The sequence below is a fragment of the Echinococcus granulosus genome, assembly GCF_000524195.1.
Source record: "Echinococcus granulosus chromosome Unknown EG_S00012, whole genome shotgun sequence".
NCBI lineage: Eukaryota > Metazoa > Platyhelminthes > Cestoda > Cyclophyllidea > Taeniidae > Echinococcus > Echinococcus granulosus.
This window is the reverse complement of record NW_020170392.1, coordinates 1,266,939-1,294,576: the sequence shown is the minus strand read 5'-3', so window position 1 is coordinate 1,294,576 and position 27,638 is coordinate 1,266,939. Positions and strand designations below refer to the sequence as shown.

Sequence of the window (27,638 nt, the reverse complement as noted above, 5' to 3'; positions counted from 1 at the left end):
CCCAAAGATACCTAGGTGTGGAATCAAATCAAAATGACAGTAATACAAAAAATCAGGCTAGAACAAGACTAGTTTCAGCACCGGAACAGTTTAACTAGATCAAAACGGTAATTATAGGTGCTGCAGGCATTAAATTAAAGTATCACATATCAAAACCGAAAATTGACGTCGAAACAGACAGAGGCAATTGGTCCGACAGAAGCATCATAGAATGAAGCAACAGCGCGACGACCAATGCTTTGGACGTCGCCTGCCACGACAGTCGATTAATTAAACAGTTAGCTAAATCACCCTGTACTAATGACTGCCACCAGTTCTGGCAACATGCATACTCGGAAGCTCGAGTTCCACATAATTGTTGTAACATGCCTAACGGATTGTTTCACCATTTATATGGATGGTACCAAATTAATGGTGCACAAAAAGTCGAGAGGACTGATGAATCATGTAAATAAAATCCATCATGTGCGTAAAAACACAAAAAACACCCGATCGTTAACCCCTACCATCAAAAATATGGGTTATGTAACATAGTTCGAAAATGCCAAGATGGTAGCTTACCAAACGTCAACTTGAGGAAATAGCCTGTTCTTCGTCGCTAGGACTTTACCAGTAAATTGCAAATAGCAAACCCTCTATTGCATCACATCTAGTAAAGTCAATGCTTCAAATGAAAGAATGCACAGCTGAAATTCTCTTTGACGGCGAAATCACCGCTACCACCATTGTAATCAAGCCCAAAAACACGGAAAATTTTCTATCGCAGTTTACGCAATGGTTATCAAGTGGTATATGATTTAGTAAACACATACGTCCATTTTCAACGCCAAGATCGTTCAGTGGACTGCCCGTTAATTCAACGAGGAGCCCTTTCTTGTCTTTAAGTGAACACGGCCAAAACCATTTTGTTCCATACAAGCAGAGGTTCCTAGCTCAAACATGTGGTTTTTTTCGTGATTTATAGATGCATGAGAATTCCATGTGTGACGCAGGCACACACACGCGCCCAAACACACACAAACTGAGAGAGCGAAGAACGGACTAGTCATTCGTGCTTCGTGCTGCCTACTAATCCGAATGTGTATCTCTTTTTATCAGTCAAACATCCAGGGTCATTGATATGCTATGTCGCTAGTGGAGGGGAAGCTTCGAGTTCAGGTCAGGAGGTTGATAGGATATGAACCGTACTAACAGCACTGGAATGATTAAATAGCGGTTAACACATTGCCTCAGCGCATTTTGGGGCATTTCTTTGAAAGAAAGAATAACCATTTTGGGACTGGGCAGGTCTATTTTCACACTCGCCATCGGGAAGGCGTAGGTTTAAGATGGGGAAAAAGGGGAGAAAGCTCCGTATAGGTATTTAAATAGTCGTTTCCGCGTAAAAATACTGTAGGCAACAATTTCAGTCATACCCGAATCTTGATTTTCAAATCGTTACAAATGGCGATAAGTGAATCTACTTGGGACGAAGTATCCGGAAATGTGCCATTTTAAATGGCAAAATGAGGTAATTTTTCACTACAACGTGTGGAGTGGCAACCGCAAAACACGGGGACGTAGTTCATAAGGAACTTTTCAGTTAAGACACTTAAATTAATGCTTAAATTCAATAAGACCTTCACGTAAATGCTCCCTAACAAAAAACAGTTCTGCAAATGAAAAAACCCAGGTAAAAGTTGTTTGAACTCAAGTTCATAAAATGACAAAAGATTTCGGAAAATGATAGGCTTTGAGATTAGATTTTTGGTGAAAAGAGTAAGAGTTGTTGGGGAAAAGGCCGTTTACAATTTCATAAAAACCAAACCGGTACTCTTGGGCACATACTTACCAAAGATGACAACTAAGAGATTGTGAGCGATTTGTGTACTGTTGGCCAATGCTTCGATTGTTCGACTTCAGCATATATCTCCACAGTATTTGTAATCGCATGGCTGGCAAATCACATGGAGTCTTGGTTGCCCAAATCCATTATCAGGAAGTTCAATGTAAGTTGAAAAAAGTTATCCTTTAACAGAAATTTTAAAGCAAGAAACCCAAACCATGATCCAGATTGGCCCAAATCAAAATCGCCCCGATTCCTTTTCAAGGAAGCCAAATCACAATCCAGGTTTAAAAAGTAACGGAGCTCACTTGTTGCTTTGAACGAGGAATTTGGCAAGCGAGCCAAAATTACCCGTAAGTTGGCAGTCGTCGAAGGTCATTCACATAATTTTCACAATTTGAAATAAAAACGCTGAATTTAATGTTTATCAAACGAGCACACACTCATTAATTGACAAGGACCAGTCTGTTCGCCATCCGGATTTTATCATCCAATAATGCAATCATCCAAACTCCGAATAAAAAAACCACATGAACTCGTACCTATATTATTTATTCTAAAATTTAGTCTCAAACCGTCCGTTTAGAATCAAATTTCCAAATTCCAAAATCAAATTTCAAATTAGGGATCATCGATGAAAATTTGATCCAAGTTGGCAGCTGGGCCACCCAGCACGTCCCGAAATAAACATGAGTGCTTTTAAAGGAGTGAAAGTTTACTAGTAAGCTGAAAATCATTTGGAGTTTACTTTGTAATCCCTTGAGTAAGCAATTTCAACGTAGATATGGGTTTGATTTACGTACGTATAAATTCGCAGTTGACGAACGCCATTCACAATACTTTCATGCTTCCACCCAAAAGCCAATAATCCGACCATTCAACTTCAAAATACACCCGTATTCCCATGAAAAAAGACCAACTATGGGAACTCATGTTTAGTTTATTTAAACTGGAATTCAGTGTTAGACCTCCAAGTTAAATTAAAGATTCCAAAGTCAATAAGGAATTCGCCACTTTACAATACATGCGCGAACATGTGATCGAAATGCTGTGATAGACCCAGAAGTGCAGGCAGAAATTAACTAAAGTTACTTTAAAAGAATGAAATCACACTTCAAACGGGTCTAAATAGAACCATTAAATGCCAGTCTGCTAGAGGCATCACTTGATTAATTTCAACACCTGAGTCATAACAACCTACACGAGGATTGGCATTTGCTGAATAAAATTAACACTGAAGCTCCATTTTTGTCAGGACCGACTACTTCGAACGAACCAATAGTCACCGCAGAGTATTGTCCAATCAAGTAGCAACGGCGATTAATTTTCGCTTTGTCATAAGTATCCATTTCATCGAAAATCCACTATCGGGTTGTCTGTTTGAAGAGCTGAAATGCCGCCTGTCAACTAGAAATTTGTCCCAATGAATAAGGTGATACGAACAAAATTATGGCCCGAAACAGTAGGTGAAGCAGTAAACTACTTCAAAAATTGAAAACACCTCAGAAGAGGTTCGGATATAGTACTGGGAGTTCACTCGAAAATTCAATCGAGCAACTTCAAGACACGTGATTCAGAGACAAAAAGCTACGCATCAAAATAAGTCAGGGGCACTCACATGCATAGATTGGTGGTTGCAGAACGTCGTTCATACCAGCCGCCGCCACCGAGTCAACAGAATTCGCATAAGTGTTGCCACTAGCGTAGGGATGCTGCATAGGTCCACTTGCGACCTCTAAAAGGGCCGCCTGGTTTTGATAATAGTTCGTCGCCACCTGTTGCTGCTGCTGTTGAATATGATGTTGTTGATGGTGGTGAGGGTTGTAGAACTCGCCTCCTCCTCCTCCTCCTCCTCCTCCCCGAGTCGTCGTTAAGAATGCTGGCTGTTGCTGCTGCGTTTGCTGACCTAGACGATTCATACGCGGACGATGTTGAGGGAGACTAGATGGAGCGAGTCCAAAATTCCCGAAACCGGCTAGTTCATCTCCCCCTGCACCTGTACCTTCATTGTAGATACCTGAGCCAAACAGCGCTCAGTTAATAATTGTGTAGACAGTCTTTATAACTCAGAGGTATGGACATACTCATGTCTCCCAGTTTCGAGGAGAGAGTGTGCATCTGGACGACCTGATCAACAGAGAGAGGATGTTGTTGTTGATGATAGTGGTGCTGTTGCACGGAATCGGGAGTATTGGAATGGTGGTAGTTGAGCTGGTAGTAAGATTGGGGCATTAACGACCCACTCCCAGAATCAACCACAGCGGGTGCATTGGTGTAGAGGAGATCGGTTTCGCTGGAAGAAGGTGGCTGTGGCATTCCTACATCATCCACTGCTCCATCGTCAACCAGGTAGTGAGAATGACGCCGTGATTGCTGCTGTTGCTGCACATGGCTGGAATTGCCCTGCCGACCCTCTCTCGATCGCCGCTTTTTGCGGTAGTACACCTGGCAGAGAGAAATCCCAATGTTAAATAAATCTCCACAACCTTTCATTACAGGCACACTCACGGCCACTCATTTGCATTAGCTCAGTAAGCAAATATATACTCCCTCTCTCCTTCCCCTTACCCCCACAAAAGAAGAGCTAATGTAACAATCCAGTGTTTACAAGGAGTAAACATGCCTCGTTAATCTGCTTGTATGTTTTGATTAGGTCCACAGAGAGCTTCTTCAACGGCGCTGCGTCAGTTCGCATGCCAGTCGGGAGAGGCAGTCGAATGGCAGCGTCGTAATGATCCAATCCAGCTACAGCGGCTGCTTGAACTGCTGCTGCTTGGACTTGAGCAGCCGCCATAGAGGCACCCATAAGTCGGGAGAGGGCGTTGTTCACAGAATCCAGCGTCTCCTCTCCACCACGCGTGGCTCTCTGTGAGGAGAGGGAAAACTCCTCAGCAGCAACTCGAGAGAGTGCGGAGGAGAGAGAAGGGGAGCGTTCCTCACCACCTACACCCACGTTGTTATTATCGACAACAGCAACGGTGTCATCATCGGTGAGTCGTCGGTAGAGACCGCCGGCATCAAGGGGTATTTCAGTGTCTTCAGGATCCAATTCTTCCACCTCAGCTTCAACCTCCTCCTCGTCATCTTCTTCCATCTCACCGAAGAGTTTCTGGTGACGGGAGCTGGGCGGGGGTGGAGGGGGCCGGTGACGGGAAGAGGTGCAGCCGGAGATGGAGGAAATTGGAGAAGGATCATCAGTTGTGGAAAGTTCGGGGTAGTAGAACGCCTCGTCATCATCACCCTGAACATCATAGTCACCATCGCTGGTGAGTTTGGGGGTGGTGAAGTGGGTCACCGGGGACGAAAGTGGAGAGATTGTCACGGAGTTGGAAACGATGGGATGAGGAGGCGGAGGAGAAGAGATAGATGGGGAGGAGGTAATTGGCTCTCCCCCTCCTCCTGGAAGGGGAGATACGTCGAGTGCATGTGGCACTTGTTGGGATCTACCAATGCTCATTTGACCAAAACTATTGCACAACCACCGTCATTGAACCAGTAGAAGCTAAATTAGGAAGAAAGAACTCAATTGAGCCTCAGGACAACTAATGTTAGCGGTAGTCGAGACATACAGGAATACGACTGGCTGGCATATGAGTAGATAACATCTGGTAATTATTTGGACTAAAGATAGTGCGCAATCATACATTAACACTAAAATCGGGAAATACTAGTGGGGGTTTACACAAATGTCTTCAAATATCCCAAGTAATAGAAAGGAAGAAATCGGGAAAAAGCGTTCAAGACACAAAAAACAAAGAAACGCAAGCCAACAGTAGGCTGAAGCATGCACTAAAAAAGTGGTACCAAAGATCCCTCCAAAGCCAGGATATGTCAGATAATTGGGCATAAATTTCAAGCGAAGTGCGATAGAACAAGAGTAAAAAACATCGTCATTGATCTACGATATAGAATACGTGGCAAATATGAAGAGCTGGTAAAGGGTTCATAGTAATTTGTCACACGTATCCAAAATTAAATACTGAAATGGTAAGGAGAGAGGCGGCACCAGCACTCGGCATTTAGCCGTCTTTTCAAGTCGACCGCTTGCACAATCCGCGGCCATTGGTATTATAAAACATTATGCAGAATTTAACAATTTAACAACAAAGGCATTATCTTAATACTTTGAGGGCTTTTTGTACAGCACACTGTGTTACCTGACTGCGGGATCTTGGAAACATTGTAAGTTTTTGGCTCATTTTAGTTTTTATTTTTTCTTTATTAAGGGACTTATAATTAGCCAATTCCAACCATTTACAACGTGCCATCTGTCCAAATTCACATTTTATTTGAACAAAGTTTATTGGTCTACTATAGCTTTTCTCGAGGAGCGTGTACTAAACCAATGTGACTGAATTGATACTTTATCACTCGATTATGCGAAGATTTTTTGATACCTACGACTTCGACATATTTGCACTAAGCAGTTTTGATGCGCATATTACATGCACAAACGATTCAGATCAGCGTACTTGGCTTTCCTACCCCTTTATTAAAACTGAACTGCCTTTAGATGCCTAGTTTCCCTGTGCATGTTGAATGTTAATGGATTCAGCTATTTCCTTTTGCTTCGATCTTTGGACTCTGGATCGAGAAGCGTGGACAGAGGAGGCCACCCTACATTGGTACAGTACGGGTAAAGTTTACCGAATTTCCAATGCGTCACCCGGCTGCCTCAGACTAATCGCTTGTGCCAAAGGGGTAGTTAAACAAATATGCATCATAGAATTATCAACCACATATTCAAATTACGTTACCTAGTTTTTGACACCCAACATCCTTAGCATTCTTAAATACCTACTAGTGAGTCGCTGCGATTATAAATATTCAGTGATATGAGCACTTCAGAGTGAATTTGAGCGGTCAGTCGGTAGTGACTTAATATTTCGTTTCGTCGTGTGTTTAAATATGCAGACGCTTTGGCCTTCGCAGGTTTTTACCTCCACTCTGCAGCGTGGTGTCTGCACTACGTATTTTGTCGTGCCATTTTGGCTCATTATGACTTTGGAGGAGAGACGAGGTGCTACTTATCAGGGTTCGAATAATGTTCTTGTTAGTTATCAAACAAATGTTTCTACAATTTAACCTAGCGCTTTGGTTGCATGGTGCTTCTTCGTTACCTGACTTCCATTTAGTTTAATGCTTTTGACGGCAAACAATTTGAAAAGAAATAGCACCTTACGAACAATACAGCTGGACTTGGGTGCTACTGGCGTGGCCCAGAGGCCAGCTCACACGGCGACAGTAAAATGGCAGTGCCCCTGGGTGGGCCGTTGCCAAAACCGAGAGTTAAAGAAACAACATATTGCACCTATCAGATAAGTCCACAACCAAATCTATGAAAAACGACCGACGGATTGTGTTGAAAAGTTCTCAATTTTGAATAATGTAAGTTCTATTTACTTTACTTGAACTACTTGTTCTGGAATTGGAAAGGCCAATTAATTCCCTCACGTAAATATTTATTCACCAATAAGCTACAGAAGCATCGACACCCGCTCAAAGAACACTGGTTCAGTTCCACCCTAATTTTAGATCTTATTTTTTTAAGGGATAGCGGAAACAGATTTGAAGCAATTTTGATACGGTAGTGCTCTATTTATCCCTAACCAGGTTGTTGGCCCTTCAGTCACGTGAAAAAAATCCGAAGGGAAAACAGCAGGAAAAGATTCCGGACAAACTGATTCACAAAGGCCCCCGTTATCGCCCCTCTTGTCCAAAATGGGGCAGTCCAGGCGACTAAACGCGATTGCCATAAGTAAAAACAAGTGGTACTTTAAAAAACCCACAACAAGATGTGTTGAAATATTGTCGCTGTTCTAATAACTTCTCTAAGTTGTACCTCAGCACGAGAAGAAGGCAAAAGACTTCATTCTTTTGAGAGAGGTTTCTCTGACAGCATTGGAGAATATATATATAGAACAGTGGGAGAGGGGTGCACATGCCATATTGTCGCGACAAATCTACAAATTCACTCGGTCAGTAGTGGTGGTACGCATAAAAGAGGAAGGGAGCAGTGCTGAGTAGCAGTTGGGCAAGGTGGAGCAGAGAGGAGCATTCTAGCATTGGCATAGCAACAACTCATACACAAACAGATAGCATTAGGGAGCGGCACTAACAAACCTCACAGGCATCACTTTGAATGGCGCACGTCGGTTTTGAGTAGGAGAGAGACAGAGTATAAAAGGCATAAAATTACGTGCAAGGAGAGAGAGGAAGGAAGAGAATAAATGAGAGGGCGGGAGCAAGTTCACTTATTGAGGAGGAGTGAATTGATTTGTGCAGTAACTGCGGCTGCGCTACAGTTGGCGTCGAATTCAGAGAAGACTTGGATCATGTATTCACCACCCAGCTTCTTTGTAATGAAGCCGAAAAGCCTTTACAAGGAAAAAGGGAGAAGAGACTGAAAATGAGGAACGTTTTTATCTCATCGACAACGCTTCATCATGGCAGACAACTTACTTTGGCTTATCCAGACCCAAAGCTGAGTGGTTTGGATGAATAAAACTAAAAAAGCAGGAAAAAACCCAATCGAAACATCCTCTGAACCAAAAAGTCAAGAGCATAATATTATAACATAGCAGGACGTGTTGTGCTTTTACATTTTTTGGAGGCTCCTTAGTATTTGAAATTTGGTTATTGTGCTATTGTCATGCCTTAATAGCTACCTTAACAGACCAGGCTCCCAAACCTTATGCTGCATAGTGTCTTCAGGGACCACTCACGAGTTGCACTAGTGACAACGGTAGGTGAACTCGCTCGACACGAGTAACAATCCCACCAAACGTCACAGAAGAAAGGTCTCTACCGTGGATGCCTGAATTTGTGGTGGCCTCTGACAAAATTGGCATTACAGCCCCATCGGCTTCTGGTGATCGTTCCAATGCCGTGTCAAGCACCATGGTCAGTAATAAAGCAAATCCAGATCTGAGCGATTCAAAAATTTTCATTAAGGCATAATGCAGAAATGCTGCATTTGCGTGCATTGAGAAGCTGGGCGTAATCTGAATAAGCAACTGAGCCTCAATGAAATAGTAGAAAGTTGGTAACGGGGGGATGAATAGCGAACTTAGCTGCATAATACTCTGGGTTTTACAAAATTTTCATTTGCTTTTGGCTTGGATTATGGAATGCAATCGCCGTAGAACATCATCCAGCCTCGTACAATATGAAGCGATTGAGCTCATAAAACTCAATTCGCAAAGACATCGTGACGTGTGAACCCACCACCAGTGTCCTCTCGTTGTGATAGGGGATCATCATGTGATGGCCGAGGATCGCCAAGGTTAACGCTTAAAGTAATGATTAAAGCTTAGATTCAGTGTTTAACAAAGTGGGAATTTTCAGTCTCCTGACGTGGGTCCACCACACTTGTGAAATTGAATCGTGTTCATTTTACCCATGCGAAGAGTCTTCCAGCTCTTCTATACGCCTAAAATGGAGCATCTATTACGTTTTCAAAAATAGTATGGAAAAAAATAGGGTTTTAGCAACTTTAAGAGAAGAGAGAAGTTGAAGTAGACGTACGCTTTGTCGCGGGGATCGACGCCAGCGTAGATAAAGCTGTTGGCAGGGAAGTGTCGTTGAAAGAAGAGTTTGCGCGAGAGATCGGTGAGGAGTATGCCCTCATTGTGCGCGGCCTGCAGTTGACACTCGGTGTACTGAACAGGGCTTTCTGCGCCCATCTGATCACACGTAGCGGCCTGGAGCACGGACCCCGGAACCAGGGTGTCCACTGCTTGCATCAGGCTCGCCTGCTCTTGACTTGCATCCACCTCCACTGCACCGAGGTGGAGGCATCTACAGGCTGAAATTTTTAAGCCGGGAATTGGTAATTTAAATAGGGCCTAAATTATTTAAAGTTAGCCAAGTTTAGTATAGAACTTCAACTTTTCAAAAATTGGCGAAATTATGATTAGATTACATATATTGTACATTTTAAAGTGAAAATGTAACCATTTCCATAAATAAGATAAAGGCCATGTTATACAACTTTACATGCTAAATTATTACTTAATCTAGAATTAAACTCCACTGAATTTTGCCACAATTTGAAAATCGTTTGCAAAACTAACTTAATTGCATAGCTGGCCAAAGATCACTTACAAATACTTGGTGGAGGGCTGAGCAATTCGCTATGGAACATCCCTGCAGTAGGAGAAAGCGGTGAAGTGATACTTCTCGCTGGTGGCGGAGCCTCCAACGTCTCAGTGACTACGGCGTTTCCATTAAAGCTCACGGGTGTCTGATCCAAACTGCGGATACCACTGTTCTGCACCAGAGTCACCGAATCCGAATCCCCGTTCCCAGTTCCGCTTCCACTTCCTGTGCCATTTCGCACGAAAGTGGAGTTACTAGAAGTGATAACGGCACCGGTCTGGCTGGGAGGAATTGGTGGCAGTACAAGGCAGCAAGGTAGCGCGACCGGGTACTGTGTATGATATTGGATGAGAGCCAGGAGATTGGGGAAGACCTGCTCCGCGCTGAAGCCCTTGATTCGAACCCCTCGATTAGGTGTGGTAACCGTTTCGATGAGGTAGTGGCGAACCAGGTCGTTATTGATGTCGTCTGAAACAGGAGGAACCAGATTCTCCAATCTCCTTCAACCAATGTAGGTGTGTAGGTGTTTGGGGAAATAGCAGGAGAGGGCGAGAAGTGAGCATTATACCATGCAACAGTCCACAAACAGCATGCATGCACCGGCTGGCTGGATGATTGAGTTAATGGTTTGCTGCCTCTGGATGGCTGAGATAGGCAGTGAGCGTTAGTAATGACACTAATATGCACTAACCCTCGTGATCTTTGAAGTAGCGCTGTGACGTGGATGGTTCTGTGTGGGTACAGGTTTGAGAATTAGGGGCAGGGAAACACTGAGAGATAAAGGGAAATATCCGATCTTAACTAACACACTGCTCTAAAATAGACTTTCTACCAGGTCCATGTGCTCAGTTAGTAGATCAAGAGTCATCCACATAGGGTTGAATCACATTATGACCAAAGACTACTGACTCCAATTATGAACACAATACCATTCCGAATATGTTACGTCCCATGACACCAATGCCACTCAATAAGTGCTCGAAAAAGTTGTCCAAGATTTGCATAGAGGGCTAAGGACATAGCAGTATCAAACAGATTTTCGCTACCATATAAGAAATGTTCTGAACCGCAAATTCGCCAGTTAAATTTGGTTTTCACACTGCTTAATATGTTAAGGCAAATGAAGCAATTCTTGCATTACCTTGAGCAAACCCAGATATTCTGTTCAACTATGTATTGTAAACAGTCCTTTAAAACTTAATTTAAAACTGTTCTACTGAAAAACGAGTGGAGGTTTTTTCCATTTTAACCAATAATGGAATAACCCTAAGTTCCCTTTTGTCTTTACCCCAAGGTTATTTTGATTTTTAGCTATTTTACAAATTATTATGTAAGAAGTCAAGTGTGAAGTTAGTAAATAAATATAAAGGGTTAAACGTGGCACTTTTGACTGTTTAAGCGAAATGAGTTGCGCCTATTAATGGGAAATCTAGGCGTATTATAACTTAAGCTACCTTATGATGAAATTATTTTTAAAGCTATGAAAATAAACTAACATTCTCAAATTAAAAGCGGGAACGTAATGGAGATGCTAAAGTACGCTTGTCCTGAAAAATCCTAACAGTATGTCGCAGGTTTCGTTGTTATGTAGAGGAAAAACACTCCTTTGAAGATTTGACTTCGGTGCTTATAGAAACAGAAGGTATTCACACACAACACCGAATACGCAAGATAACTACAACACCTAAGAAATGCGCAATTGCTAAGGAGCTAAGTACGAATTCCATCCCATTTTTCACTCCACGAGTGAGTGATGGATGCAGCAACATACGCGTCGGTTCTAGCGGCCTCGGTGGCTGTTGGGCTAAGCCACAGTGAACAAGCAGTGCCTTCGCCGACAACGGTCGCTTCCGTGTGTCATCATCTTTGTATGCACATCCGATTACACCGGGAACAAAAGTAAATAAGTAGGTCCTACTTTTTGAGTTGTAAGTAATTAAGCTTTAAAATTGTTAAAGCAGGGATTGCAAGGGAGAGGGTTAAGAATTAGTGGCTTTATCCTCGATTATAATATGAGGGGGATGGATGGAGGAAAAGAAGTGAGGAAGAAGTAAACGCGAACAAAATAGCGCATGAGCACGCAAAAAAGGTAAACAAAGAGGCACATCTTACTGAGAATGTTTTTCATGAATTTTGCGAAACCTGACAGAGGGATGGGTGGAGGAGGTGGAGGAGGAATTGGAGGAGGACATGGTGGGAATGAGGAGGAAAAAATTTATTGATGAGAATCCATAGAAGCAACAATAAATAAGCTCTTATACACGTGCCGCACGGTCTGCTGCTAGGAGAGTGTGTGGTCTAATATGAAGGCATGCAAGATTGCTAGCTGGCTTGACAAGCAATTCATTTTGCCATCCACATAACCCTATTTTTTCGGCAGATTTGTCCTCTTACTTAACCTTGTTCATAGTAATCTTAACTTAAAGGACTAATGCGATTTCTCAGTCAGTGGATGAATGGCGATTTGTCCCTCAAAATTTGTCATTTATTTGCAGGCAAGAAGTGGAAAAGGGGTGAAATAAAACAGAAGAATCTACCTGACTTTTGTCCCGTTTTGCTTGGCGGTTTCGTGCTCTTGACAGCCAATCCATAGGCGTCCTTGAAGGTAGTACTATCACGAACAAGGAAACTGCCGGGAGGTTGGTTTTTGAGGATCGAAATGGCTACAAAAGTACACAGATGTGAAAATCATCGCAATTACCTCATTTCGCGGTGTAGATTATGCGCATATAGCCTTTAAAAGTCCAACAATCTTTTTACATTGTCAAGACCGTTCATTTCGTGTCATAAGAACAAAAATTACTTCTTTAAAACCCTCAAAGTGTCTACGGCAATGACTCAAAAACTACGAAAATAAGAACTGTAGATTGGAGTATTTTAATTATGAATAGTCCAGTCTATGAAGTTATGGAAGTTGAGAATTTACTAATCGTTGTAAACCAGATTCGCACTTGGGATTTTGCTTCCATAAAATGAATGTTGTATCTTAAACTAACCCTCCTGTCGAGAAATCTTGAGACGATACCAGACAGGTGACGTGGCTTCTACAAGAGCGAGATCAGCAGGTCCACTTGGAGTCAATGTGCTCGAGGTGCTGTTTTGTTGGCTAGGCCATCCAACATCGTTCCTGGTGCGTTGCTGGCATTGCTGCTGTTGACTCTGGAACAACACTGACTGTTGTTGTGGCTGTGGTTGTGGCTGCTGTTGCAGCACGGGGACGTACTTCGAGCCCTGTTGACTCGTTTGCAGCAGTTGTGAATGGTTCTGTTGATGCTGCTGTTGGTGACGAATTTGTTGTGTGGCAAGGTTGGTGGATTTAGTAGTGGCCACATGATGTTGGAAACTACTCGCTTCACTCACGGTTCCAGCTGAATGGCGCCGCAGAGAAGAAAGGAAGGAGTCTAAAGGCAAACCAATGTCAAGAAATTTTATGATTCTGAAGTCCGGTAAATACACATACAATCTTGAGTAAAAATGTAGCATGGTTTTTTTCACTTCAATTTTTCCTTATTCGACTTAAGCTCTTAAGTAAAGTGACTTTTGACAATTAACAATTTTCACGCAAAGGTGAAGTGAAATGAACCCCCACTAAATATAGTGGCACGGGGATAAATAACATGAATGCAAACTTCAAGAAAATTTTCAGCTTTCTAGACGTTTCCTTTTTTCCTACAATAAACTTAGGGCAATTTAGGCCTTACTTGAGGCCGCACGTTGTGGTTTAGCGGACATCGTCTGAGGAATATCCATAGCAGACGTCTGATGAGCAAATGGCCTACAAAAGGACAAAAAATGAAAGAAAACAATTCATGCCAACATTAGGAAGATAATATATTAGAGTCGTAAATTGAGCAAAAATGCACACGGAAGCTAGTATTCCAAAACCTTTCCATATTGTGCCAGGACTGAAGACTCCTGGCGTTCAACACCCACTGTGAACCACCCCTGACTAAGGCTTATTGAATTTCTATGCTCTGAAAGGAGAGGAGATTTCTAACTTAGGAATAAAGGTGGATTGCCAGTGGTTGAATCAGGGCAGCTGATAAAATTAGCCATTCGTGACTCATAGCCACACAAAAAGAAGACACATGGTTCACCCTTAGTGTTCAGCCAGTATGATGCAGCATAGGATGCCCTCATCATACTTTCTAACTGTCTATAACCTTTTATAAAAATTGGAAGTCGACGCAACCAAGTAATAAGCATAAATTCTAGTTACTCATGAAAGTGTGAATTTTGTTGGATGCGAGAGCAAATAGAAACGCAGCCCTTTAAGTAACTGAAGGAGTCACTTAGTGAGGCTTCAAGGTGTAGTGTGGTTAATAGTACACTCGACTGTAAAAGTGACTCAGGTTTAAGTGAACAGGAATACCACTGCCAGCAAAAAAGCACGCACTCATTTTGCTTTTCTCTTAAACTACTAGTCAAACTTGGATGCTTTGCCTTGAAAAATAAGGCTAGAATGATAAACATAATGCACCAATTCAGTTTCCGGATAAATGGGGGCCAATTTCGAGTGAGGGCAATACCTAACATCATAATTATCTACCTTGCCCCTGAAATTCAGGCTAGCAAAAAATCCTCATGATGTAACAAATAGCCAGTGTTCTAGTAAATTTCGGCTATAAGACATCTACCTTTACCACTACTCATTTCTATGCGTACTGTCAGGAGAGTGCGACTAACAAGACTGTTAATTTATGAGACAGATAAACATATCTATGCGGCTTTTGTTTCGTATAACGTTGAGTGATTCGAGAAATACCAAAATCCCACTATTCAGACACAGGAACAAACGCTAGGAGAGCTGGCACAGGCGGTGCAGTTATGACTGACGTGAGGCTGCCCTGGTTGGGTCACTGTGTGCGTACAAAGAAGCCGGGTTTTGATTATGGATCATAACCTCAATCGCTTACGCCATATTGACCCTTTGTTGACGAGCGCCTGTGTAATTACCCGTCCTGTTGAGACCTGAAAGAGATTCACACCTTACTACCCTCTTAACATTTCCAGTAGCGTGAGCATTATTATTAAATAAAGGGCTTTAAGATTTGTGATTTTATGAGGTCATGAACTGATGAGTGAGGCCATTACAACGAAATATTTCATGATCGAATGTGTAATTCCAGGTTCACAAAAACTGACCTTCAAGCATTGATGATGCAACAGGTCGTCTAGTGCTTCTGTTCAACGTTGCGGTGGACCCCATGTTCGAACTGAGGTCTTGAACACCTCGACCAATGGGCTGCAGTGTCACCGTTTCGATCTCTTCAAATTCTGTGCGCTCGGGCTGGGGTGGAGGAAGGTGAAGTGACTGAATTTAATCAGTTCATTCTCGATAAAGATCTCCTCAAAGTCAGACATAAATGTTTAGCTTACTTTGATGGAACTGATGCAACTCCTCTTTTCTGACAATTAATAAGGATCTTTTAGTGATGAGAGAGACTTCTAAATAGGTAATCATCGATATGTACGCGGTAGGATGATATACCCTTTGGTTGCATGAACTACCGCGCTGACCTTTTACGATCTTCAGCAGCACGATATTCTGACGGTGAGGTCAACGGTAATCTTCACCTAGCCCTTTGAAGGGGCACCTACCCTACAACTTCTTCAGACGCGATCTATGAACCGCATACTTATTTTCCTTTACATCCTCAAAGCTATTTCATTGTGCAAGTTTGTAATTCAGGCGGCATTTCATTAGCCTATCCTTTCAAGAGCTTGTGTATCTATCCTTGAAACTAGTCTTGGCATTGCGTTGTTAGCACAAAGTGTCTAAAGTGACATAATTGTCACATCATTTATTCCACTAAAATGTGCATACAACTCATTGCAGCGACATTCTCACGCCTTCTAGGGGATTAAATTTGAGCACATTTAAAGTCAATAGCTCCCGATCACAGGCGTCGCTCATCGTCTATAGAAAACGCGACCACTTTTAATTTTGTGACTAGGAGTTGATTGAATCTCGAATCTGTCTCTTTCAAAAAAATGGCTTAAAATCGCTCACCTGGATGGTTGACATTGAGTGGTAGTGCTGTCTACGTTGCTGATGGAGAGAAGTGGAGCGCAGATCATTGGAAGATGCGGCAGAGACATGATTGATGCGTTGAGTGCTCTGTCGCAGTGCCTCAGCCTGTTCAGCCTCCTGACGCAGACGCTCCCGTCGTGCCGAGTAGCCTTGAGAGTTAGAAAGCATTCCACCACTTCGCATACTGCCTCCAATAGACCGAATTGATGAGTAACCCGGTGCTGGACTTTGTGGACCTAAGAAAGGGAAGAACTCCAGTCCAAACTACCTGCTACTGAATAGCCATTTGTAGTTCTGACAAATTGCTCTTCAAATTAATACAGCATTTCATTATGTAAGGGGACTTATTTACTTTAAATGCCTACAAAACGGTGGCCACACAGCGTTCTTTCATGTCACGTGTATTATCATACTGTTCAGGGCTGCCACAAGCCACGACGTCTGCGCATGAGACCCTTACGTAGACATCTGCGCCACATCCACGCATGTATATAGGAGGGTAACATGCCTACCTGACATCATTCCATTCCGATAATTCCAAGATTGATTAGTCGTTACGTTTGCAGAACTCATTGCACGTTTAGGCGCTCCAAAAGCGAATCCTGAGTCTAGAAACAAAAAGGCAGGGCGTAAAATCGCCCGAGGTCATATTACAAACAGTCTCTCAATCGTGCAATATATCCACGTCTTCCTCACTCGAACATAAACTTCACAGTCGGTATACCTGAACCTGATGTTGCTTCCTGACTAATATAAGACACTTGGCAAAGGGATGGTAAGAGTGATGGTCTAGCAACTCGTCTTCTAATCACACGATGCCTCGTCACAATCTCACACTCCACTGGAATTGAAGTGCGTCTCATATCTGTCATTTTGTAAGGCTTTTCAAAAGAACCATCTTCGCGGCTGGCAGGACCATAGCTATATGGAATGTCTTCCTCGTCTAAACAACTGCTCAATGATGAATCGCTGAATGCTCCATCATCAATTTCCTCGTCATCTTCGGTGAAGGGGTTGTCTGACAATCCTGCCGACGTTTCATCCAGAAGTGTGGGCGTGCGTGGGACGTCTAAATTCCAGCAATAATCGCAAATACCATTCTTGTGGTCGTGGTGCTGATCCTTTGAGTAACGCGGTTTCAACGGACCCTTGGTCGTGGCAGCACGTTGTCGCGAATTTAGAGGAGGCAGCTTGGAATAAACCTCAACCGACGTGTGCATCTATAAAAAAGGAATAAATAAATAACAAATTTACCCCCTTTATTTTGAGACACTTGTATAATGGTGCATTCCGCCAATTGCAGCAAAAGTATGCGCCCCTCTATTGGCAATGCCTTATTATTTTTGTTCATTAAAAGCACAATACTGTGAAATTTAACTTCAAAGGTCCCACGTTACTAGTTGCCTGATAGGGTGTTGAGCTACCTTGTTGCATTCTCATGCAAATCAAATGGACTATTTAATTCGAAAAATGCCCGACTTGATTCATTGCTGCCATCACCTCTTCACCGTTTAAAGTAACGTTAAAGCTACAAATGCAAAACTGTAGAATCCTATTTACCCTGATGTACTTTACAGCGGAAGGAAGAATAAAAGGTTTTGGGGGAGATGATGCAGTTTAACACGTCGAGTTTGGACTTCATGCATTTATGGACTCGAGAAATTACACTCTTCTTTACTTGAGAAGGCGGATGGTGCAGAATTTCCAAAGTAATTAAGAAAATAAAATGATGAAAAGTGGTTGCAAAATACGTATCCCGTGAAATCGAAAGGAAGAAGTGTAGAGGTGAAAAGGACTTACGTTTATAGGGAGGCAAAGAGCATAGCGGAGCACAATGGGAGTCAGTTGTCAAAGGGGTCCAGTTTGTGAGCCGTAGTCCCGACAAATGTGGCGGTAGTAGCAGAGGCAGCGGCAATGGCGGCAGCGTAATTTTCAGTCAGTATGAGTGAATTCTTTTTTTCACCAATCAAAGGGCGCTTTGGAGCACACAGCGCTAGCGAAATACACCCGCTCATCACAAATTCGCACATACAGCCACGCTCACCAGCACACATTCACACCCACAAAATGCAAAGCGAAAGCGCAAAACGTGAAAAAAGCAAACAAGGCATCACTCTCTTACTCATGCTCTCGTAGCGTCCGTAGGGTCGATAGAAATTTGACCTGAAAGTAAAATAAAATTAACTAAACAGTTGGTGAACGTTCGCATAAACCACCAGGACCCAGTAACCGCGCTTCACTGCTTCAAAAGGTACTTTAAGAGTTAGGTTTATTGTTTCTTGGATCGCATACACTATTTCCATCTGAGGAAATAGTCAATTTTAAAGACCTGTGGACATTTCGAGTAGGAATATAGGTAATAGGAGCAATAATGAACTGTTATAGACCTAATTATTTGGTAGTGTTGGATGTAATCGGGACATCGTTTTACTTTTACAACGATTCCACCTAATTTTGCGTTATTGTCAACACAGAGGTTAAAGAATGTACTCTCAGCAGCATTACTCCCAAATAAAGTGACTTTATGACATCCCGGGTCATAATGGCCACTTTTCTTTATTCAAGCATCTACACATTCACAAAACAACACATCTGAGCGACTAACCCTTGTTGAATATCGTGATGCGACTGGTAATGTGCCTGATGTCGATTGGAGAACATCTCTACATTTTCATGGTGTTGTTGGAAGGCTCTACGCTGTGTTGGGAGGGTGGAGGGCGGTGGAAGTCTATGTATAGGTTCTTCGATCACACTGCTGGCCCGTTTTAGCATTGCTAGCTCCTGACGAGCGCTGGAGAGCTCCTCCAACAATTGAAGCTCGCGATAACTCATCATTTCTGAACTATCGTTCATTGGTGCGGTCGTTGATGTCTGTTGAGCACGCGACACAGACGGTGTCAAGTAACCGCGATTGTCTGATACCATTGAGGACTGAAAGTGTAAACAAATAGAGTTTTTATCATTTGTATCTTTTTATAAATACAATGAGAAGTGAAATGCACTGCAAGCGTGAAATAATGCCACACGCCTGTGCACCATGTAACCCGATGTGTTTCTATGCTTCGCATCTTGAAAATTGAGGTCACCTTCCAAAATGTACAGATGTAGGTAACTGTGCTTTTAAATTAAGCTATGTTGCTGATTCCAGCCACCTTTAATTCTCACGTAACCTCAGCTATCGAGCAGTGCCTTTAACTTAGGCTTCCTATTCAACGGGCCTGCTGGCTTCTGGAGTCAGACCATCGTGTTTCACTCATAGGAATGTAGACGAGCTAATTGCCTGTGGTCTTGTGATGAGTTAACGTCTAGGTGAAGTAATTCCCCTTCGGGTCAACTTATAGTTTCCATACAAAGTCGGTGTCAACCATTGGCTCCCCAACAAAAAAGCCTCTTATCGCTTCCAAAATGTGATATTTGCTAAAATTTTTGGGCGGCCATTAATGACACCAGACCAATCTTGACTGCAACCTTTCCTTTTTATGTGTGTTGCATGATCACTTTAGCAAACCTCGTCTTTAAACACACACTCTCTATGTTAGCTGTTGACTCATTCAAAACCCTCAGTTCAATATGATTCCCCGGGTTAGGGGCCAGTGAAACACTCTCAAGAAGCGCTTTTATGTTTGCGTTTCAGATGCTGAAAAATCAAATGCAGGTTATTGGTAAAAGGTACAGAGATGTGATTAGTTATGCTTAAGCAATAAAACATTATTTTTCACAAAATAAACCGATGATTTTTGGGTTTCATTAAGGGAAATATGCTTTGAAGGCGCCTATTCATCCGAGGTCATTGCAAAGTTAAAGCAACATCCGCTCCACATTTCAGATGACAAATGTGTCAATTCACCTGTTTTAATATGAAAGGCAATGAAGATGAGGCGTCCGAAGAAAGGCAAAAGCAGTGAACAAGAAATGGTCGTATTTTCAATCCAGATGCATAACAAATCCTTGTCAGGTGGGCAAAAACTCCGCGTCTTCGTCTACTCTTTTCCTGTCAGTAAATATGATTTCGCCAGATCCCGGTTGTGCTGAGCCACATTTTATTGCAGATTTTTCAAGTTGTTATAAAAGCAGTGAACAGAAAGATGCATTAAAACAAAGTGCGTGCTTTAAAGAATGTAAAGTGATGATTTTTCAAGGTGAGTGTTAAGCGACACCAAGCTGATACTTACTGGATGTTTAGAATCAACCTTTTGTTGAAAAAGCCGAAAATTGCAACATCAGCTAGAAATACAAGCAATTTGGCCCTTCATGCTTCTCTTTAAGGCTCTTTTAGAAATAGTCAGGGAAATTCGTGTTAATTTTAGTGGCAGCAATCAAAATTGGCCCGATAAGTACCAAAAAAGGTCTCATACGGTCGCAAAGTCCGTTGAATGCACGTATTTGGACGCCAAGCCCCCATTAAATGGGAAGCTGCGACATGAAATAAACTGTCAGTGAAGCTAAGTTGATGAAGTAATAGGTGGGTCTTCAAACTGTAAAATCCTACTTCTCTATTCGATTTGTATAACGCCCTTTCTTTTCAAGATTACTCCGAAACTTTCTCAGGTAAAACCAAGTTGTAATCTTTAGGTAACTGCAGAAGAAATCAGCATAACTATCAGCGTTGATAATACCTACTGAAAACGAATAATATATTTCGCATATTACTGGCTGAATTTCAAAGAAATAACAATTTTGTGACGTTTCAATCTTCAGTTTAGGAAATGTGGTGCAACTTTGCAGTAAAGTTTTTCCCACCAACCATCACCAGTAGGAAGACCAGTAATTGCGGTAAAGATAAAGCTAACTGACACAAATCTATGCGTTGCAGGTGTAATTCTAACGCCTTTTTTATCAAATAGAAAAAAATTTTGTTCCCTTTGCTTGTAACTGAAGCTACCAATGATTTACTACTCAGATGTCTACAACCGTAAGCAGCACAATTCCTTGCCACCTACTGTGCTAAAACACGCCCAGCTTACATGCGATGGAACCAACGGTTTTGCAACTTAAAGTACGTTGCATGGAAAGGATTCAGACAACACATACCGAGGCCGTCCCAAACTCCGGATCAATAGTGACATTGATCTGATTAAACCACTTTGGCGAAACCGGTGGTCTGTGCTGCAGAGTAGTTCGGAAAGTTGTTTGGTAGCGCTGCTGTTGACTCGAGGAGAGTTGTGGCGCGGGTGTCGCATGGCGCACAAATCCACCACCCTCCCCTGTCGTTGTTCCTCGCTTTTCACCCATTCCACGCTCGGTGGAGTAGGCCTGCGATCTTTGGTAACTCGAGGAGGTGGAAGAGGAAGTGTTAGTCCATCTTCCACCTGGACGGCTGCCTCCACTCCCAGTGAAGGAGTAGGAGCGTGCCGAGTACCTTCCAGCGGTGCTACCACCGCTAGACTCGGTGAAATTGGGGCGCTGATAGCCGGAGTAGAGACGGGAGGAGTGAGTACCATTAGGGTGGGGTGCGGTCGAACGGGTGGAGGTGGAGGAGTAGTCCAAACTGGTTCGTCGAAGCTCCTCCAGCAGCTGGTCCAGATCCTGTGTGGTGGCGGTGGTAGACATGACGCCACTATTGCCCACTAGGTGCTGGGAGAAATTGTATCCTTCTTGTTGCAACTGACGATACTCGGCCTCTTCAAAATCCTCTGCCTCCTGTTCCTCGATTATCGTCGGGGTAGAGCGTTCTGAGGCCGGTTGGTGAAGCTGTAGACGATAGCTTCTGACTGAAAAGTTGAAAAAGACAGCGATTTCACGTATGACTTGAGTAATTATTTATACATAGAATCAAAAATTCGATCAAATATAAGGATTTGCGTAAGTTTAGCTAATGTAGTATAGGTATAAATAATGACAGACATGCGCCTGTTTAAAATTAATAACTCCCCAAACATCAGAAATAAACGCGCACAACTTTATCCTCGGTTAAGATATCAAGATGCGTAAATTAAATTTTAGTAAATTCGACGATTGAAGTCGACCAAATGAAACACATTCACGTGGTTAACGAAAATTATTTGGTAGATGCGACAGAAAAAAACTGAGGCGGCGACAATTTATTTCAAAAGAAAAAATTCGCCTTCTTACGAGGGGTGAGTAACTTGACGAGTAAGGGTGAAATAAGAGTAGCTTTTGTTTTTTGTGATGGTATTTGCATAAATCAGAAGTCGAGGGCAGGTACAAACGATCGCCTGGCTAGTCTGACGGTGAAAGGTACATTGTGTGAGACCAAGAATATTCGCCCTATCTAGCAAATGGAAGCGTTCAGTGAAGCAGTTGAATTAGGTATCATGGTTCGAAGTTTGTTGATTTATGTACTCTGTTGAACAAAACGCAGTTGTTTTCGCCAATCGGATAAAAATATCTTAATTGTCTGTACTTGTTGATAAACAATATACTTGTAAATATGTTCTAATTTTGCTACAAAGCAGTTATTCCTCGGCATAAGGATGACAGACGATGTTGGTGTAGAATTTGCCCATTTTACCAAATAAGTGATAACATATGGATATTTTGGGACCGAGGGGTCACCTTGAGGCAGGGTCTATTCATTCTACCCCATACAGGATAGTAGGGATAGCTCAAAATTATTGCTTTGTTGTGACCTACTTCCTGTGAAATTAAGATATGAACACTGACACAAAAAAGATGACTTCGTTGCAAATCTGGTACGTCCTAAAAGGGCCTAAAGTTCTCAGTTTGTAGGATAAAAGGATTTGCACAGAGCGGCAACTTGACATAAATCAGCAGATCACCCTTTACAGTGGTAACCATCTCAACAAGGGATCTGATTGCGACGTAAAATTTTTTGCTTAATTTATGCTTTTTTTCACAGGGATGGAAACTTCAACAAAAATCATATATCAATGTCTCAACTGCGGTTTGCTGTCTAAAATGCTAAATATACCTCGTGGGACTGTGGCTAAACTCACTGAGCATCAGGCTCAGTGTTTGAATGCAGAGAAGTGCCATTTGTGGAAACAAGCAAACCGAAAGTAAAGTGATGGTCCGATGTTTCAAAAACTCGACTTCCATAGAGCATCCATGCAGTACCTCCGGCTGTAAGGGTAGACTGCTTGAAAATTTCCGCTTCATCAATCCATTGTCCACTTATTTGAACTGCTAGTTGGGGGACACTTCACCAATGCAAAAGAAGTGTATGAGGGGGATGATTGGTACAACAGAAAAGGATATCACAAGGGTATCAATTGACGTCGGCAGTAGGATATCTCATGTGCTGATGGCGTTACGGACTACAGGTCGAACGGATGGGAAGATGTGCAAACAGCTCTAAGTCACCGGGTCTGTGCTCTATTGACTTGTAGCAGACGGTGCTGCAATCGTTCCTAAGGGGTGATAGTGTTGAGAGGAGTTGTATTTTATTAAATCTATTCAAGCTGTTGAAAATGATAAAATAACCATAAAATATAATACAAATCGCATAAAAGTTACACTGATTGCTAAATGCGAAATTGTCTAGTGACTAAAAAAAACACTCCAATTCAAATGCGAAGGAGAATGAATTTAAGTAATTCAGCTTCGAAAGTAAGTTAGCCTTCCAAAAATATTTATTTGTTTAAATAGTTTGCCCTCACATCAGCTTTTATTTATCACACTCTATAGATCAGAAAAGTAGATTCCTACAAAATAATATCCAGCTGTCATTGTAGTTGAAAGTATTTCGGAACTTGTGCTGTTTTTTTTAAAAAAAAACAGTTTCCTTAGAAGAAAGTGTGGACAATTTCTGAAGTATGCCCAAATTATGAACACTCTTGTCATAAAATTAGTGATTCAGAGTTCACTGTAATTCTTCCGCCAAAAATGATCCATAACCAAACGAAAAGAGAGGAAAGAACGTGAAGTGATATGCGAGCCCAACTTATGTAATATGCTATAAGGAGTGGGATATCAAATTCACAGACCAATAAAAACCTGCCCTTTTAATGGTAGACTCACACTCTCAGTGTGTTGAGGTGTCACACCACCAGTAGTAGTGATGAAGCAGTAGCAACGAAAACGGTAAAAGCCTCCGCGCCTAGTAATCTATGCGGAGGAGAGTAATGCTACCTCGGACACAACACTTCCCCAATACGAGGTGAAGGCGATCGTAAGCCGAAAGACTGTGTGCGTTCCCTCTCCTGCCCGTTGCCGTGTGCGTGGATGCGTGTGTGTGCACACGTGTGTGTGCCAGTGCTAGACCTGACGAATCAATTTCCTCGTTGTATAGTATTGCAACATCTGCAACAGCAGCAGCAGCAGCATAGTTGCCATTGCTGCTTCTGCGGGTGCGCGCGTGCATGCTTGCTGCCATACACACTCTGGTTGGCCAAGACGTTACATCGATCAGACCTCTACTGTGCCGTGTTTTGCTATGCCCAAAATGTCTACGAGCGTGGCGGCGGCGCTTGTGGGTGCACCGAGAATGGCAAAACAAAGCCATCTATTCACTCCGTCTTGTCGCCCCTCTTTCTCTACTTCGCCCTCTCCAAGGTTTGTGCAACAAAGTGCCCAAGCACTACGCATTCAACATCGATTGGCAGTCTCATTCGTGTGGAGTTGGCAGATCCCTTGAGCTCTCTTGAATGGTCGACCGATAAACCACTTTTTAGTTGCAATTCAATTACATTGGGTAACTCGTAAATGGGCGATGAAAAAAACACAAATCTACGTTATATTTACATCAACTGAACCATCAAGGCATTGTGAATTGCAATCGCATAAAGCTGTATCAGTTTTGGAAGGTTAATGGAGTTACCAATGCGGCCGAATGAGTTCTGATGCAGCTAGTGAATCATATCTCATTATTAATGAGAAGCGCACAGCAGAGAGTAAAGGAGTTACAAATTTTTAAATCAAACATTTAAAACTGTACTTCTACGTGGTCAACAACCTATCAATAACCGTGAATTCATTCACAATTCTAATGGCCTTAAGAGAGTCTCTCGTGAACTAAACCGACTTATTTAAACATTCCAGAATAATACTGAGGGAGAATATAACGCCAAAATCCAGCGTTCCTTCTCAGGAGTTACTATAATTCAACAGCAGTGTAATGGCCTTTGACTATGACGGATATATGGATAAAAGTTGGAGAGAAGTGTAATATGGTAATTGTTTTTCTAACGCTCGATTTTGGCAACACGCCACTTAGAGGCTCCACTATTGTACACTTGCAAGCCATACTGATCTCCGGGCTATGCCAAAGTCTCGAGTCCAACCATATGTCAAAAACACATATATTTTGCCCAAGTATTATTTCGTCTTTCGTCTTCAGGGTATTCCCGGAGCACTAAAGAAGGATTTACCACAATTACACGACTTCGGTCCACATGTACACGTGTCTACTTTGTTTCTCAGTAAGTAGTTGATTCCCTACTGAGAGTAGAGAAGCACATTATGGTTACTAGAAAATACTAAAGACTGATATTCTTACGTCTGGTCAACCTATCAACGATGTAATGTAAGGATACTTGGTTGAAGGTAATGGAAGATCCTTATTTAACCTTTAATTCAAGTCTGCTTTAGAGCTCAATTACTACATGCAGACAGGATTACAGACACGGAAGTGGAGCCACTGTATAAAAAAGCGTGGGTACTACAAAACGGAGGTTATTAATTTCAGGCAGTACATGGCCAGGCACCAGGTGAGGCAAAATGTCTGCAATGCACCTCTCTACTGTGTATTCCATGCACGTTAAATGAAACAAAATTGTTTTGGAGGAATATTCTGCTGACCGTGTGACATTTATGACACAATATTCGAAAATGTCAATACATGCAAATCCTTTTGGTGGTGGACGCTTTTATTCGTCCAAAAGTTCCACCCCAACACAGAATGCCAGCTGCCGAAGTGAATGAACCTACCCTAAATGTACTTTAAAGCTACTGCAAGAGAGCATCATACGGAGTGGCTGCGGTAGGAAAGTGCCACTGGGGAAAACAGTTAAAAATAAAGGCAACCACACGATTTCAGATTGAAAATAAAACCTGAAAATACAAGTAATTAATTTCTAAGAATTTCAAGCCTAAATAGTAAAAAGGCTTTAATTTTTTTAAAAGATGAACGGTAATTGCCATTTTTATTAGTTATGAGTTTAATGGCGCGCGGGGTGGAAGAAAGAGGAGAATCTCGCTAATTCGCCACTCGTCAGGAAGCGTCAAAAACCAATGGAACCGATCTTGACAGGTTACACGGCGGATCGTGCGTATTGTTTGCGACAGTGCACTAAATACATTTCCAGTGTTTCTCTCTAGGCGCAGTTGAAATATGTTCTTCAAACAATCCAACTTAGCGCATTGAAACTGGCCACGTTTCCAGCATGCACAGAATTTCATGGGTTTCGAAAACCCCTCCTTATTTCCCTAATATAATAGAAACCAAAAAACCTCACCACTGTACGGAAGTCACACCGACTACATCGGAAGTAAGAGAAGGATTTTTTAGAGCTAGCATTTACAACATGGTGCCATGGTTACGTTGCATTGTACAAGGTGGGCGGATCATATGGGGGGTGCCGAAAGGTGCGACAGGTGGACCGAGGGTTCGGTGAGTCACCCCGGGAAAGTGAGTCACCGAGAGGGAGGGAAGAAGGAGGTCTGGCGCACCGGCACCCGCACGCATCGCCACACCACGCTGTACACGCGCGACTGCAAACCGCATTGCCAAACCAAATTTTCAATCTCATTTGCATGACCCGCTATAGATTCATGTCCTGGAGGCAAATGTAAGAGAACGATGTCATGCAATTGATACCCATCTGGTTAATGGGAGCCTGGTGTGGTATTGGTCCGCGCAGGCGGCATGTAAACTGGAGGTCAAAACGAACAATTCCAAATATCCGATCCGGATTGTGGAGGTGAAAGCATCACTTGAAAGCCGGCGTTTTGGGGCTTTCAGTGTTGTTGGTCAAATTAGAAGGAGGATATTTTATCAGCAATCATCCGAGCCTCGTAATGGAAATGGAAAGATAAAAAACGAAAAATACAATAGATAATACACTAGTTTACTCAACCACAGTTCAAAGGCTACCGCTTTGTTATCTGGATACTCTGGATTTCAAGCCCACTAATTAACTGATAATGCACCTAATTAGAATAGTAACTTTAATGGAACACGAAGTCCGAAAAATTTAATCAAAAATAGGCAAAACTAGTTATTGCTGTTTCTGATAAATAAATAAAAAGGGGAGAATACTTTGAGAAAATACTAGCAAAGAGAGATACGCCAACGCACGTTTCGACACCGTGGTACCTTTCCGTACTGCATGTGCCTCGAATTCAGAAGCACTGACCGAATTAATTTTATGCAAATTTCTACCGACTGCTTCAAGACACGGAGCCATGAACCCAATCAGCCTTGCTTAAATATACATCGGGGTTCCTACACCGGTAATCGTTCACATAAAGGGTAAAGGCTAAGGAAGGAAGGTCTGCGTGGGCGTTGGTAGCGTCAGTCGCAACCCAACTTTTGGCACCTCTCGCGTGTCCCAAGGTGTCTTTGACCCAGTCGCTATGGCTCCCTTCCCAAAGTGGCGTGAGGTGAATCTGACCAAGAAGTTCCACCCTAGATGCTATTGCGGTGACCTCCGTTAGCGCCACAACTCCGTTTTTCCAGGCGTTCACACACACATGACCTTGACCGTCTTGGCGAGACGAAAAACCAAGCGAGTTGAAACGTTATCGAATTAGTCAAAA

At 42.5% G+C, this 27,638-nt stretch overlaps 1 protein-coding gene across 1 annotated transcript; it reads right to left on the bottom strand. All coding sequences in view use genetic code 11, as the record gives it.

Moving 5' to 3' along the window:
- Positions 1-8,075: 8,075 nt before the first annotated feature.
- On the bottom strand, positions 8,076-26,604 carry EGR_02684 (Tensin; the record flags this gene model as incomplete). The annotated part of the gene is made up of 16 exons (XM_024491933.1): positions 8,076-8,202; positions 8,288-8,332; positions 9,353-9,632; positions 9,932-10,393; positions 12,463-12,588; positions 12,922-13,326; positions 13,627-13,700; positions 14,842-14,896; positions 15,071-15,215; positions 15,939-16,195; positions 16,472-16,567; positions 16,795-17,179; positions 18,074-18,122; positions 18,565-18,890; positions 20,991-21,670; positions 26,421-26,604. The coding sequence occupies 16 exons, from the start codon at positions 26,602-26,604 to the stop codon at positions 8,076-8,078; spliced, it is 3,696 nt and encodes a 1,231-aa protein (XP_024353748.1).
- Positions 26,605-27,638: the final 1,034 nt, after the last annotated feature.